At 63.5% G+C, this 13,627-nt stretch overlaps 3 protein-coding genes across 14 annotated transcripts in view; 2 read left to right on the top strand and 1 right to left on the bottom strand.

The window, feature by feature from the left end:
* Positions 1–5,786, top strand: part of ZC3H18 (zinc finger CCCH-type containing 18) — a 44,082-nt gene extending 38,296 nt beyond the window's left edge. For all 12 annotated transcript variants that reach the window (XM_067004258.1, XM_067004256.1, XM_067004254.1 and 9 more), the window contains 4 exons: positions 132–328; positions 1,516–1,612; positions 3,566–3,662; positions 5,053–5,786. In XM_067004258.1, the coding sequence (XP_066860359.1) occupies positions 132–328; positions 1,516–1,612; positions 3,566–3,662; positions 5,053–5,251 (590 nt within the window). In that variant the 3' untranslated portion in view covers positions 5,252–5,786. The remainder of the gene's footprint in view (positions 1–131; positions 329–1,515; positions 1,613–3,565; positions 3,663–5,052) is intronic.
* A 949-nt stretch (positions 5,787–6,735) lies between these two features.
* On the top strand, positions 6,736–9,659 carry IL17C (interleukin 17C). Its single transcript, XM_048075046.2, has 3 exons — positions 6,736–7,448; positions 8,862–9,193; positions 9,318–9,659. The coding sequence occupies exons 1-3, from the start codon at positions 7,446–7,448 to the stop codon at positions 9,565–9,567; spliced, it is 585 nt and encodes a 194-aa protein (XP_047931003.2). The 5' UTR covers positions 6,736–7,445; the 3' UTR covers positions 9,568–9,659.
* Positions 9,660–10,670: 1,011 nt separating this feature from the next.
* Positions 10,671–12,965, bottom strand: CYBA (cytochrome b-245 alpha chain). The gene is made up of 6 exons (XM_067004224.1): positions 12,786–12,965; positions 11,998–12,067; positions 11,685–11,759; positions 11,488–11,571; positions 11,329–11,410; positions 10,671–11,221 (listed from the first exon to the last, which is right to left on the bottom strand). The coding sequence occupies exons 1-6, from the start codon at positions 12,841–12,843 to the stop codon at positions 11,039–11,041; spliced, it is 552 nt and encodes a 183-aa protein (XP_066860325.1). The 5' UTR covers positions 12,844–12,965; the 3' UTR covers positions 10,671–11,038.
* Positions 12,966–13,627: the final 662 nt, after the last annotated feature.

Here is a 13,627-nt window from a genome sequence, read left to right as displayed (position 1 = left end):
TCTGACCTTGGGGCCACACGCCACGGCAGCTGGTGTGGGCTTTTTCAGTGCTCGGAGGAGCACCCGCTCGCCCTGCAGGCAGGCGAAAGGAATTGGTCGCAAGCCACATGTCTGCGCTCTGCTTCCAACAGGAAAGTCAAAAAAAGAAGACAGCGCTAAAGAGGAGAAGCGGAAACGGGACGCGTCTGCTCAGCTCCTGAAATCGGCCAAGCCCGCGCAGGGGAGCAAATCCCAGCAGCTCCTGCAGCCCCAGCAGCCCGCAGCCCCCCAGGCTCAGCAGGGGGGCTTCAGCGCTCACAAGGAGATCAAACTGACGCTCCTGAATAAGGTGAGAGGAGCGGGGGGTGCCATTCCCTCTGCCCCGGGGGTCCGAGGAGCGGACGGGGCCGCGCTGGGGCTGCAGGCTCAGGCAGAAGGGGAGCTGCAGGCTCCGTGCTGTCGGGATGAGCTCGGGCGGGTAGCTGCTGCAGCTGGGGCTGGAGAGGCGGCGCACAGAAACCTGTCTGGCAGCACACACCCTGCGGTGGCTTCGGCTTGGGACTGTGTTGGCGGCTCCCCTGGGGCACATTCCTGCTGCAGCTTCAAGGGCTGTTCCCGGCTTTCTTTTCTCGAAGGCTGCATCCCAGGCAGCCAGACGGAGGCATGTGCGGGGCCTTGCCCGCCGACGGCATGCTCCGCGCACGCTTCCGAGTGAGCTGTCCTCCCCCTGGCCTGATCCAGAGCCAGCTGCTGACAGGTCATTAGCTGAGGCAGGGGGTAAAAGTGGCGTAAAGGAGCCTGCCACCCGCGGCGAGCCCGGTGCTCTCCCCAGCGCTTACAACGGGGCCCGATGCCCAGCTTCAGCGCAGACTCAATCCAGATCAGGCGAGAGTTTGACCTCGTGGGGTTCTGTGCCGGAGCAGGGTGTTGGCTCCCGTCACATGGCCAGGTTCCTGGTTTTATTGTGTTAATGTTTTTTTTTGTGGTTTTTTTTTTTCTGACGGTCTGAATTTCCCGTTGCAATCTGAGGCCGCAGTTTTCCCTACTTCCCTGTGCTGTGACGCGAGGCGCCTTTATCGGGTCTGTGAAGCGTGCTCCGCGGGGAGGAGCGTGCAATTACACCTAACTGCGGGCTGGCACAGCCGGTGCTGGACCGAGGCGCAGCTCCCCAAGCCTCGTTGACATTTGCTATCCTTGGTGCTGCTGAAAAAGACTCCCCGAAGTGCTGCTCTCCTCCTGTTCCTGGCAGGAATTAAAATAGCCACGACACGCAGCGCGGCGTCGGCCCCGCTGCACGGCCCGGCCGCCAGAGGCTGTCGCTGCTCCCTTGCAGTGGCAGGGGAATTGTGTGGTGGCAGGGGAATTACACGGTGCCGGGGATGGCGGGGACCGGAATGCACCGGGAGTTTAACAGGAGATGCGTTTGCATCAGCGAGCCAGCGCCCCGCGGGCACCCGTCGCAGGAAATAATCTGTTCGCTTCCCTCCCCGGAGGGAAGTGGCCACTCAGCTCCGTTGTCTGCTTAATTCCATTCAGGCAGCTGACAAAGGAAGCAGGAAGAGATACGAGCCGGCAGACAAAGACAGGCCGACCTCTCCAGCAGCCAAACGGGCGAACCTGTCACCCGACAGAGGTGAGACATCGGCCGGCGGGGTGGGGTTTTGGCCCCGGCGGGGTTCCTGCCCTGCCACCGGGGGCAGCCCTCGAGCACCCCGGGTCGGGTGGCAAACGTCCCCTAAAAGTCTCCGCTGCAGGAGCCCCCTTGCTGGAGGGGTTTGCTGCAAGCAAAGCCTTGGAGTGAGCGATCGCCACCGGATCCACGGGCGTCTCAGCCATCGTGCTGCGAAACCGTGGTGGCGATGAGACGCTGCGGGCTGGCTGTGAAGTAAGCGAGGTGAGGTCAGCCCCGGGCAGGCCGAGCCTGGCTGTGCCTAGCTGTCTTGTGGTGCGCCTTGCCAGCGCCGCGGCTCCGCCGTGTCTGTGCACCTCCACTGCAAAAAAAAACAAAAAAGAAACAAAACAAAAAAAAAAAAACAGAGAAGCCCTCGCTTTGAAGTCACGGCGCTCTCACCTCCACCTCAGGTACGCATCCGTCCTTCCCAGGAAGGCCGCCCCGTCTCTTGTCGTGGCACTGGATGCGGCTGTTGAATTCACAGGGGCTTCGCCTCGTGTTCCTGTGTATCGCAGCGGGATCTCAGGCTCCTGATAAGGCTTCTGGCAGTGCTTAGAAAGGGAGCACGGGCTGCCAAGGCTCCAGGATGGGTGCAGTACTTGGCTAGGTCATCCAGCCTGCGAAATGAGCCGATTTCCCCACTTGCGTGTGACACAATCTGATCTGCCCTGTGTGATTAGAAAGGCGCAGGCTTTCCAAGTGTTCTCCTGTGTCCGGGTCCTCAGCAGTAGTTATTAGCACTTGGAAAACCAAGCCAGCACGCTGCGCTGAGAGGGCCCTGAACGTGATGCTCCAGCCTCTGCTGTCACAGCTGAAAAACAAGGGGGGGGGGGAAGCCGATGGCCAGAGGTGCCTCTGTTTTTGGCATCCCGTGCCAGCATCGCCACGTGATGTTGTTTTCCCTGTTGTCTCGGCTGTAGGTGTATCTTGTTGACTCTGGGTGCTCGCCAGAAAAAATTCTGCTTGCATTCAACCACTGCAGCATTGGAGAGGAACTGGGTGAGGTTGAAGTTCACTGGGACCTAGTTCGCAACTGCTGCTGGGCTGCAGACAATCGAACGGGTTGATCTAGCAAACGGTGCTCATTTTATAGATGTAGCTGTAATTACACACTTGATTTGTTGTCTGTATACTATAAAACACTTCTAAACAGTGGCAAATGGGACACGAGCCCCAGCAGCAATTCGGCCTCACCTCGCAGCGGCGAGAGTACGCTCGATGGAATTGGGACCGAGCAAGAGGCACCAGCCTGTGCTCAAGAACCGCCGCACAGAGCTGCCGGTGTCCGTGCTGAGTCTCACGTCCCTCTTCTGTAACCTTGCTGCGATCAAATCTGCAGCGCTGCCCGTCTCGCGGTGTCGAGAGCAGAGCACTGACCTAACGAACGCGGGCAGCGGGCGGTGCGCTGGGCCATTGGGCACCTTTGCTCTCCGGAGCAGTGATGAAAGCGAGATCAGCACCCCGGGAATTACTGTCCTGGTAGCAGGGCGTGCGGCTTGGCTGGTGCTCGGGGCTCAGGACAGCCCCGGGGGCACGCAGGCTGCCTTCCAGGTGTAGCTCCCGCTCCATGCTCCGGGATATCAGCGGCTGGAAACCCGTTGCAGCTAAGCAGGGCCCCCCGCTGCCTTCTCACCGCCCACGAGCCCGCACGGCTCTGATGCGGCAGCTCCCTCCAGCCTCTGCTGAACGAACTCGGGGTGACGCCGGCTCCAGGAGCAGGCTGAGCTGTGCTCACGCAGCGCTTGTTAAGCGAAGTGCACCCTGTCAGCTGCCTTGGGTGCCTTCGTGCCCGCAAACTGCATCAGCTGCCCACAGATAATGGAGCACCCGCGTGGTCCGCGCCGAGGCGGCACGGTGGGCAGGTAACGACCTCGGTGACGAGCAAGAACATCTCACCTTTTATTTCCCCGGTAGGCTCTCGTGACAGGAAGGCAGCCGGGAGAGCCTCTTCACCCAAGCAGGAGCGGCAGAGGGGCCAGAACACGAAACCATCTCCTGCGCAGGCAGACAGGTCAGTGCGCGCTTGCGCTCCTGGGGGTCTCAGGGACAAAGCTGGGGCAGCAGAGCCGAAGCGGAGGCCCTCATCCCCCTAAAGTAACAGCCCTGCGGAGAAGAGCAGAGCCCTGTGCCCTCCTTCAGCCTTTCCTGGGTGGGCTGAGGCTCTCACGGGGAAGGTGAGCGCTTCTGATGACCTACACGTGCCGGAGAAGCGCTCGTGCTGCTTCCCGTTTCCCCAGTTGTTCGCTTCCTCCTCTTGGGGCAGCTTTGAGACTCTGACCGGAGAGTTTCCAGTTGCCGTGGAGGCGCAGGGAGAGGAAGGACGCGAAGCTCCTTGGCCGGGAGCCAGAGGCGCTCAGGGGTTCGCGCAGGAGCCACCGCTGAGCTGTTCCTGCTCAGGAAGGAGCCGGCGCCCCGGGGGGGGTTTCCTGAGGTCGGTTCCGGCAAGCGGAGCCAAGTGGGTTAGGTGCGAGCGTGTGGTGCTAGGGAGAGGGAAACTGCAGCCCCTGCTGCCCAGCTCCCCCTGCCTCGGGTGCCCAGTTCCCTTCCTTCGTACCCTGAGCTGCTCAGCGTGCTGCTGACGTTGAAACGTGGCCCCCGCGTGCCTCTAGGCGGTGCCTGGCGCTGCCTTCGTGCCTCCCGTCCCCCCTGGTGCCAGCTGACCAGCTCACGGCCCATTTCTTGGCAGCCTGCGCCTGCTGCCGGTGCTGGGAACGTCCCATTGCAGAACTGGATGTGTGGCTCCAGGGGCGTTGGGCTGCGCGCCGCTCCGAGCCCTTTGGCTAGCGGGTTGTGGAGCACCTTGTGCGGCACACCTAAAGCTTCCTCGGGCCTCGGTGCCCGTAGCCAGCCGGCGCCGCTTTGCATTTCTCAGCTCCGAGGATCAACGCGAGCAAACGGGTGCAGCCCTGTCCTGCACCCCTGCCTTCCCTGGCCGGCAGGACTCATCTCATCCCCTCTGCCCAGCCTGGGGCGTGAGCGAGCCTCCGTTCCTGTGTGTCAGTGTCTTCCCAAACCAAAGCCTAGCCCCAGCCGCCACAGCCCCGTGCTGCTGGCCCCGAGGTCCTGTTTTCTAGAGCTGAAGAGGAACCTCAGCCTTCCCGGGCTCACGGTGCTGACCGCCTCCTCGCTTTTGACCCTCTCCTGCCTGCTGCCGTCGGCAGTGTCGCCTGCTGGGTTTGGCACACCCCGTCGCAGCGGCCGAGGCGCTGAGCTTAAATTTCAGGGTTCCCCCGGGGGCAGCTGGGCTTCCACTGCCTCAGACGGTTTACCAAAGTGACTCCTCTCATCTCAAACCTGTTCCTTCCGCCCGTGCTCGGGGTGATTCTCTCCACTGGGTTTGTCCCCGTCGTGCCTGCAGCCTTCCTCACCGCCCCGTGCCTTTTTTTTTTCCTCCCTGCCAGGAAGCGCCAGCTCTCGCCTCAGTCCAAGAGCTCCAGCAAAGTCACGAGCGTACCGGGCAAAGCGTCCGAGCCCGGCCCCACGGGCGCCAAGGCGGGCAAGTCCAGCACCCTGTCGCGACGGGAGGAGCTCCTGAAGCAGCTCAAGGCAGTGGAAGATGCCATTGCTCGCAAGCGGGCCAAAATCCCTGGGAAAGTATAGTGGGCCGTGCCCCTTTAGTGACTGTTCATGTTTTTATAAATAGTGTAAAAGCAGCCACTTTGGGATTTTGCAGTTCTGTCTTATTTTGGCTGCGATTCTTTTTAAAAAACAAAAAAACAAAAAACACCCCCTCCCAAAAAAAAAAACAAAGAAAAAAACAAAAAAAAACACGAAGTTTGTCAGCTGCGACCGCGCGCTCCTGCTCCCCAGTGGGGCCGGGCAGCCCGAGCCAGCACCAGGACGGGGGCCACCGCCCCCCTTTTCCATGTAAATTATGCACAGAGGACTCCAGCCCTGTCGGATGCTCTCACTACTTCCTCTCTCTCTCTCTTTCTCTCTCTTCACTTTCTCCTCTTTGCTAGCCTTGAGTTGTATTCTCCTAGTTAGCCCTGCTGTGTGTTGAGTGTCTTCAGCAATGCAGTTCTATATACTGTGTAACGAGAGAGCCGAAAACTGCTGTGAACTACTGGCAACATCACCTTCTCCCCTGCCCTCCTCCACCAGGAACAAAAATATATATATATTCTTGACTGAAGTCTGATTGGGAAAATGACCTGTCTTTTATTTTAAGCAGCGGATTGTTTTAGTTGATTTAAAAGGAGCCCTGAAGCTGTTGTGGGATGTCTGTCTAACAAGGAGGGTCCTTCTTCCTTTTTTTTTTTTTCCTTTTTTTTTTTTTGAGGGATATTCCCTGAAATAAAGTATTTTGATAACCATTTCTTCCTTTCTCCGCTGTCCTCTGCATGCCCCTCTTCCCTCTCCCTTGCCTTAAGGGACCTGTCCCCATCCCTGGTTCCAGGCTCTGTGGTTTTTATTCCCCGTGTAAACCCCCCAGTGCCATTTTTACCCCCCCCCAGTGCCACGGGGCCTCCGCGCCGCCACCAGTGTTCAGCATCAGTGAGGCCAAGTCCCTGCTGCAAAGCCCTGCGTCCCCTGCTGGTGCTGGTTTCACGCAGCGAAGGGGGGGGTACCCCTCATCCAGACCCTCTGGGGGTGGCTTTTGGGGTCCCTGCTGTCACGCTGCCCCCCGAGGCCCTGTGTGCCTCGTCCCTGCCCGCTCGGGGCTGGTGGCCCTCCAGCACGTCGCTGCCGAACGCCTGCAGGTTCCATCTCCGGGAGAAAAAAACCGCGGTGCCCGGTGCCAGGTCGCTCGGTCTGGTTTGCAGCGGCACAAGGCTGCTTCCTGGGGTGCTGCGGGGACAGGGGCTGGGCGCCGAGCCTCGTCCTTAGCACACCAAAAGGGGTTCGGACCGGTGCAATGCTGCTCTAACAGGACACACGGCCCGTGGAAGCCCCTCGGTGGCGGGCAGGGACCCCCAACCCTGCTCCCCGTGCTTCTGCAGCAAAATGGGGTGCGAGGGGCTCCTTGCGGCGCCCCGGGGGGGGCTTCCCCTCGCTGCCTCCCCCCTACGGAGCCGCACGGAGCAGGGAAAACCCCCTCCGCTCATCCCTGAGCCACCTCTTCTGACCCCGCCGTGCCTGAGCCCTCTCCGCCGGGCGCCCCGGGGAGCCGCAGCCCTTGAGCCCTTTCCAGGGTTGCCCAATTCGGGATTTCTGCTCGGGGTTTGTGGCAGCCCCGGGAACGTGACGGTGATATCACCGCCGGGCTTACGCAATGGGGCCAGGGCTGTGACAGCACGGGGCACGGGGACTGTCCCATCATTAGGGTGCCTTCTGCTTCCCCGTGGGTCCCAGGAGGGTCGTGGGGCGGGGGGCAGTGGCTGGGGACCATCCGTGCGGATGCCCCCAGGTGCCCGGCCGGGCCACCGCCACCCCAAACCCCCTGGGACCTGGATGTCCCAGCCCTGCGATGCTCCACGCCGCTGCTGTGCCCATCAGCACCATGACACCAAGCCACCCAAACCGGGCTTCACCCCTCTCCCTTTTACCTCCCCATCCCGACACCTCCGCGCACCCCTAGATCCCCCCCCCCCCAATACACCAACCCCATCCTTGGGGGGGGGAGGTTTCGGCAAGCGATTTCCGGGGCCCCCCCAGGAGCAGGGCTGGGACACGCCGGGCCGAGAAGGAAGTGCGGCGGCCCGCGGGGAGGAGGAAGGCAGCCAGAGCTGGAGTTTCCAGGTGTGTGCACATCACCTGCCCGAGCCCTATATAAAGGCGGCGGCGGCGGCGGCGTCGCCACTCAGCTGCAGCTCGCAGGGTGCCCGCCGCGCCTCCCGTCCCGCTCCCACCCATGGTAACCCCAGGGGCGCGCGAGGGGGCACGGGCGTGGGCGTGGGAAGCGCTTTGAGGACGGCGTGGGGGGGGGTAACGGAGGTGTGCGAGGCAGGGCTCGGCCGCCCCGGGGGGGGCGGGAGGTGCGTGGGTGTGCGTGGGTGTGCGTGGGTGCCCCCCGTGCACACGTGGGGCTGGCGGCTGCTGCGTGGGGATGGGCTGCTGCTCTTCTATAGTGACTGGGGGGGGGGTGGAGGGGTAGCTGGGGATGAGTGTGTGCGCGTGTGTTGCACACACATGTGCATGTAGGCTGGCACGTGTGCCGGTGCGCTGCTCGGAGCGCAGCTGGTGCTGGATGCGTGGAGGGGACGTGCACTGGGCGCACGTGTGTGTGTGTGCGCCTCTGCATGGATGTGCTGGCACCAGCTGAGTGCGTGTGTGTGTGTGTTACATATCAAATGGTGTGTGTGGGTATGACAGCTACACATAGACATATAATACATATACATTTTTTATATATATATAAAAAAATATATAAAAAATGTTGTGTGTGAGAGCCACTAAATATATATAATTAAATATGTACATAATTTAAATATATATGTGTAGTGTGTGTGTATATATATACACACATGTATATGTATATGTATATACATATATACATGTATATATATGTATATATATATACATACATGTATATGTATATATATACACACACGCACATACAGTGGCACCAGCACGTGTGGCGCTCACACACACAGTGCTGGTGCCACTGTATGTGCATATATGTGTGTATACATATACACACACACTACACATATATATATATTTAAATTATGTACATATTTAATTATATATATTTATTTATGTACTTATACATATAGAAAAAGTGGGGTTTTTTTTGTGCTGGTGGGGGTGCTGAGAGGGGCAGGAGCTCTGTATATGTGGCTGGGTATGCTGTAGGATTAGGTGTGCGTGCTTCTACACACTTAAGCTGGTTTTTTGTGTGTGTGTATATATATATATATAGTCAAGTGCTCACACAGCCACACGTGCACGTCTCGGTGCCGGTGCTTCTGCATGTGTCTGTGCACGTGGAAGGGCAATTTTGGGGTACGGCTGTGAGCTGGGACTGTACACACACACACACACACACACACGCCTGCATGGGCTGCTGTTCTTTGTGTGAGCATCCCCACATCTTGGTGAGCTGGTGTGCGCACATGCGGCGTGCCGGTGCTTTGGGGGACCTGGGGTGTGCTGGTATCTGTGTGTGCGTGTGCACACTCATACCCGTGGGAGCCCCCAGAGCAGCCGTGTGGCTGCGAGCTCACCCCAAAGCCTCCCTTGGGGAGGACGCGGGGGGGGTCTGTAGGGCGCTGACGGGTGGGCGCTGGGCGCGGGGGCTGCCTCCTGACCCGCGTCTCTCCGGCAGGGCTGGCTCGGAGCCCTGGCTCTGCTGAGCGCCCTGGCGCTGTGCCGCTGCCTGCGGCGCCCCGGTGCCCACCCGCACCATCCCCACGTGCACTGCTACAGCGCGGGCGAGCTGCAGGACGGCGAGGCCCCCGCGCACTTCGTCAGCCGCAGCCTGCGCTGGGACCACTACGTGCCGGTGCAGCTGGTGCCGCAGCTGGAGCGCCTGCAGGACGAAGCCCGACGCCGACGCCGCCGACGGCACCACCGCGAGCGCGCCTGCCCCGCGCTGCAGCTCCGCGCCGGGCTCCGCAGCGAGCCCAACGAGCGCTCCATCTCCCCGTGGCGCTACCGGTGGGTGCTCGGGGGAGAAAAATGGGGTGGGAAGGGGGGAAATCCCACCGCGGGGTGGTCACCGGCGCGGTGCTGGGGTAGGGGGGAACGTGGCGGGATGCTCACGGTGCCCCCGTGCCCGCAGCATCGACGAGGATGAGAACCGCTACCCCCGCAAGCTGGCCTTCGCCGAGTGCCTCTGCGACGGCTGCGTGGATGTGAAGACGGGCCGGGAGACCACGTCGCTCAACTCGGTGGCCATCCACCAGACCATGATGGTGCTGCGGCGCAAGCCCTGCCCGCGCCCCTCCGGCCCCGGCCTCGTCACCTTCGAGGTGGACTACATCAAGGTGCCCGTGGGCTGCACGTGCGTCCTGCCCCGCACCGGGCGCTGACCCTCCCCTCCCGCTCCCGTGGAGCCCCGTAGCGTGACCATGTCACCGCTCCCCCCCGCCGTGCTTGTTCTAGAGCACCCCCCACCCCCCCCCCCCCCCGCCCCAAACCACCACCTTTTTATTTATGAGTTATTTATGAGCCCTGCCCCAAGACCAGGGGCCACCGACGCCTGCTGGGGGCTTTTTTTTTTTTTTTTTTTTTTAAACCCATATTTATTGCTGAACCCCCCCCCCCCCACCCCCCCCAAAAAAAAGGCAGTGGCCCCGGGGTCCAGCATCACCCCCCCGATGCCCGAGTTGTCGCTGCAGACCCTGCGAGCGCTCCCCGGGCGCTCGCTGGTTATTTATTCCCCCGTAGAGCTATTTATTGTGTCCTCTGTGTGCTATTTAACGTTGGCACCGTGCAGCCTGAAAATAAATCCTGACCCTCCGTGGCACGCCGCTTGCTTTGTCTCCGTCTGGGGTGACGTGGGGGGGGGGGGGGTTGCAAAATTATTGGTGCAGGGTTGGAGGACGTGCACGGGTGCCCCCACCGCCAGCTGCGCAACGGGTGCTCAGTTTTGGGGCATCTCTCAGCCCCATAGCGCCCAGCACCGCAGGGACCCCCCCCCCCCCGGCACCCGCAGCACCCCGCCACCCACTCCTTTCCCATGGCTCAGCCCCCGGGCACCCACGGGCTCAGCGCCACCTGCTGGGGCCGCCCCACGCACCCTGCCAGCACCCATGGGTGCCGTGGGCTGGCTGCCAGGGCTGGGGATTCCCCCGGAGCAGCCGCTGGTGCCCAAAGCCAGGAAGGATTTGGCCGTCCCCCCCCCAAGCAGAGGATGGACACGGGTGTCCCTTGTCCCTTGTCCCCCCCCCCCAAGATACACCCAGACCTCCTTCATGGCCCCCATTTCCCTGCTGGGGGCGGTCCCACAGGGCTCTGGGGACTTCTCTGGGGCACGAGGTGCAGCTGCAACGCACGGACCCCCCCCGGGGAAAAGGTGTCACCATGCCTGCCACCCCCCCCCAGCTGGAGCCATGGAAGATTTGGGCACCGAGCCCACCCCCCCCTCCCCAAGCTCACACCCAGGGCACCAGGGAGCCGGACGCAGGCAGGATCCGGGGCCTTTTGGTGCTTTTATTGCAAAAAAGCGATCGGAAAAACGTTAAAAACGAAACCGAGGCGGGAGCCGGCGCAGCGAGCGGAGCTGCGTGAGCCGTGGGCGGCCCCCATGGGGGCTGCGTGGCCGGGGGGGGGGGGAGCTGGGGCTTCCATGGGGATACGGGGAGCACCGGGGGGGCCATCAGGACCTGAACATCCCCCAGAGATTTGGGGAGCACCGGGGGGGCCACGGGGAGCTGAGCACCCCCTGGTGATTTGGGGACCCCCCCCCCCAGGCACCCCGTTGCCCCCAGGGCGCAGCAGGGAAGCGGGGATGGGTGGAAAGGGGGGCCACAAGCAGCAGAAGCCGCCCCCCCCGAGGCGTTACTCGGCCTCCACGGGGATGGGGTTCACCTGGCCCCCCTCTTCCGCCGGCTGCTTCCTGCGTGCGTCGGCGGGGGGCCGGGGCGGGGGGTTGCTGGGGGGCTGCTTGATGGTGTCCCCCACGTGCGGCCGCTCCCGGGGCTTCTGCTCGATGGGTCTCCACTCCTCGCCGCGCACCGCCGCCTGCGAAGCCAAGGTTGGGGTGGGGGGGTCAGGGGGGAGCCCCCTCCTCCAGCCGGGCCCCCTCAGCCCCCCCAAATCCCCCCCCCTTGAAGCAGCTCCGCGCTCACCAGCAGGTAGATGCCGCTCGCGATGCCCAGGCAGACGGTGCCCAGGATGGTGGAGAGGAGGAAGCCGGCGGGGACGGCGAGCCTGGAAGCACAGGGGGGGCTCGGGAGAGGGGCTCGGGGGGGGCTACACCCCATCCCCGACCCCACACCCCCACTTACGCAGCGTGCAGGACGGCTCGGACGTAATAATTCCTCGTGAGGGGCCCGAACACCTTCACCACCGCCGTCATGTACTTCTGGCCGCTGCGGGGGGGATGCTGGGGGGGTCAGAAGGGACGGGACCCCCCCCCCCTCAGCCCCAAGGGACCCCCTGTCCCCAAATCCCCCGGGTGGCTGCGGGGGGGGGGGTCACTTACCAGCGCTCCATGGTGGAGCCCTTCTTGCGCTTGCTGCGGGGGTACTCAAGCAGGCAGACGAAGACGCCTGCAGCGCTGGTGGGGTGGGGGGGGGGGGGGGGGCGGGGGTCAAGGAAAAGCGGTGCTCGGTGGGTCAGGATCAGTCCCCCCGGGCGCAGCCCCCGTGGGAAAAGGGGCAGGAACGGAGAGATTTGGGCCCAAAGCCGGGGGCAGGGAAGGTGTGTATGCCCCCCCCCCCTCCCCGTCCACCTCCCGGGGTCCCGAATCGGGGCAGGGGTCTCCCCGCTGTCCCCCCCCCCGCCAGGAAGGATACATGGCGTACACGGCGAAGTACCAGCCCTTGAACTGCCCCGCCACCGCCACGATGCCGCCGGTCAGCATGACTGCGGGGACACCGGGGGACGGTGGGGACACCGGTGGCCCCCCCAGCCCACAAGGTGATACGTGTGTGTGTGTGTGTCCCCCCCCCCAGCCCGGGGACCCGTGGAGGGGGACGCCGGGGTGACGCTGTGCGTGGGGACCCCCCGGATTCAGGGCAGGGAACTGGGGGGGCTGTGGGACGAGGGGATTGGGGTTGGGGGGGACATTTTGGAGCCCCCCCCCCACCCTGGCAGAACCGGGGCTGGGGGACAGCGCCTGGGGACCCTGGGGGCTGCGCTGCCGCCTCCAGCTCCGAGACCCCAGCCCTGGGGGCACCGCGGGGTGAGCCCCCCCCCCCCCCCGGGGTGACACGCTGCTCCACGGGTGACCCACTCCCACGGTGACACCCCCCCACGGGTGACACCCCCCCACGGGTGACACGCTCCCTGGGTGCCACCCTCCCCGTGTGCCCCCCCCCCCACGGGTGCCACGCTCCCCGCCCGCGCTTCCGCGTCCCCGCTGCTTCTCACTTCCTCCATCCCCAGACACGGCTGGGCCGAAACGGGGGGGTCACGGCCCGATACGGACCGTGGGGACACACACAGGGGGACAACGGGGGGGGGGTCCCCGGGGTCCCCGCGTGGGGGATCCGCGCCCCGCAGCCCCCTCCTGCCCCCCCAACCCCCCCCCCCCCCCCCGCAGCCCCCTGCCCACCCCCGCAGCCCCCCCCCCCGCACTCACTGAGCCCGGCCGCCAGCGCCTGCTCGTTGGCCCACATCGCCCACTCGATCTGCCCCATGGCCCGGCTCGGCACGGCCCGGCCCGGCTCGGCTCGGCTCGGCCCCGGGACGCGGAAGGCGGCGGCACCGCGATGGGACCGAGCCCCGGCCCTAAACCGCGCCCCCCCCGCCACAAACCCCGCCCCTTACACACAAACCACGCCCCTTTCCCATAAGCCACGCCCCTACCGATAGGCCACGCCCCTTTGCCAATAGGACACGCCCCTTTCCCATAAGCCACGCCCCTGCCGATAGGCCACGCCTCTACCGATAGGCCACGCCCCTTTCCTATAAACCACGCCCCCTACCGATAGGCCACGCCCCTACCGATAGGCCACGCCCCTTTCCCATAAGCCACGCCACTACCGATAGGCCACGCCCCTTTGCCAATAGGCCACGCCCCTTTCCCATAAGCCACGCCCCCTACCGATAGGCCACGCCCCTTTGCCAATAGGCCACGCCCCTTTCCCATAAGCCACGCCCCCTACCGATAGGCCACGCCCCTACCGATATGCCACGCATCAACCGATAGGCCACGCCCCTTTCCCATAAGCCACGCCCCTGCCGATAGGCCACGCCCCTACCGTTATGCCACGCCCCTTTCCCATAAGCCACGCCCCTGCTGATAGGCCACGCCCCCTACCGATAGGCCACGCCTCTACCGATAGGCCACGCCCCTTTCCCATAAGCCACGCCCCCTACCGATAGGCCACGCCCCTACCGTTATGCCACGCCCCTTTCCCATAAGCCACGCCCCTGCTGATAGGCCACGTCCCCTACCGATAGACCACGCCTCTACCGATA

Source organism: Anser cygnoides, chromosome 12, assembly GCF_040182565.1.
Source record: "Anser cygnoides isolate HZ-2024a breed goose chromosome 12, Taihu_goose_T2T_genome, whole genome shotgun sequence".
In the NCBI taxonomy this organism is placed as follows: Eukaryota; Metazoa; Chordata; class Aves; order Anseriformes; family Anatidae; genus Anser; species Anser cygnoides.
Note: the sequence above shows the minus strand (reverse complement) of the source record. Positions and strands in the feature narration are given on the sequence as shown.

Coding starts and splice junctions, on each gene's coding strand:
- IL17C (XM_048075046.2), top strand. Junction 9,194..9,317: donor ATCTCCCCGTGGCGCTACCG/GTGGGTGCTCGG, acceptor CCGTGCCCGCAG/CATCGACGAGGATGAGAACC.
- CYBA (XM_067004224.1), bottom strand. CDS start 12,843: ATGGGGCAGATCGAGTGGGCGATGTGGGCCAACGAGCAGGCGCTGGCG. Junction 11,411..11,487: donor CGAGCCGTCCTGCACGCTGC/GTAAGTGGGGGT, acceptor CTGTGCTTCCAG/GCTCGCCGTCCCCGCCGGCT. Junction 11,222..11,328: donor CGAGCGGCATCTACCTGCTG/GTGAGCGCGGAG, acceptor TTGGCTTCGCAG/GCGGCGGTGCGCGGCGAGGA.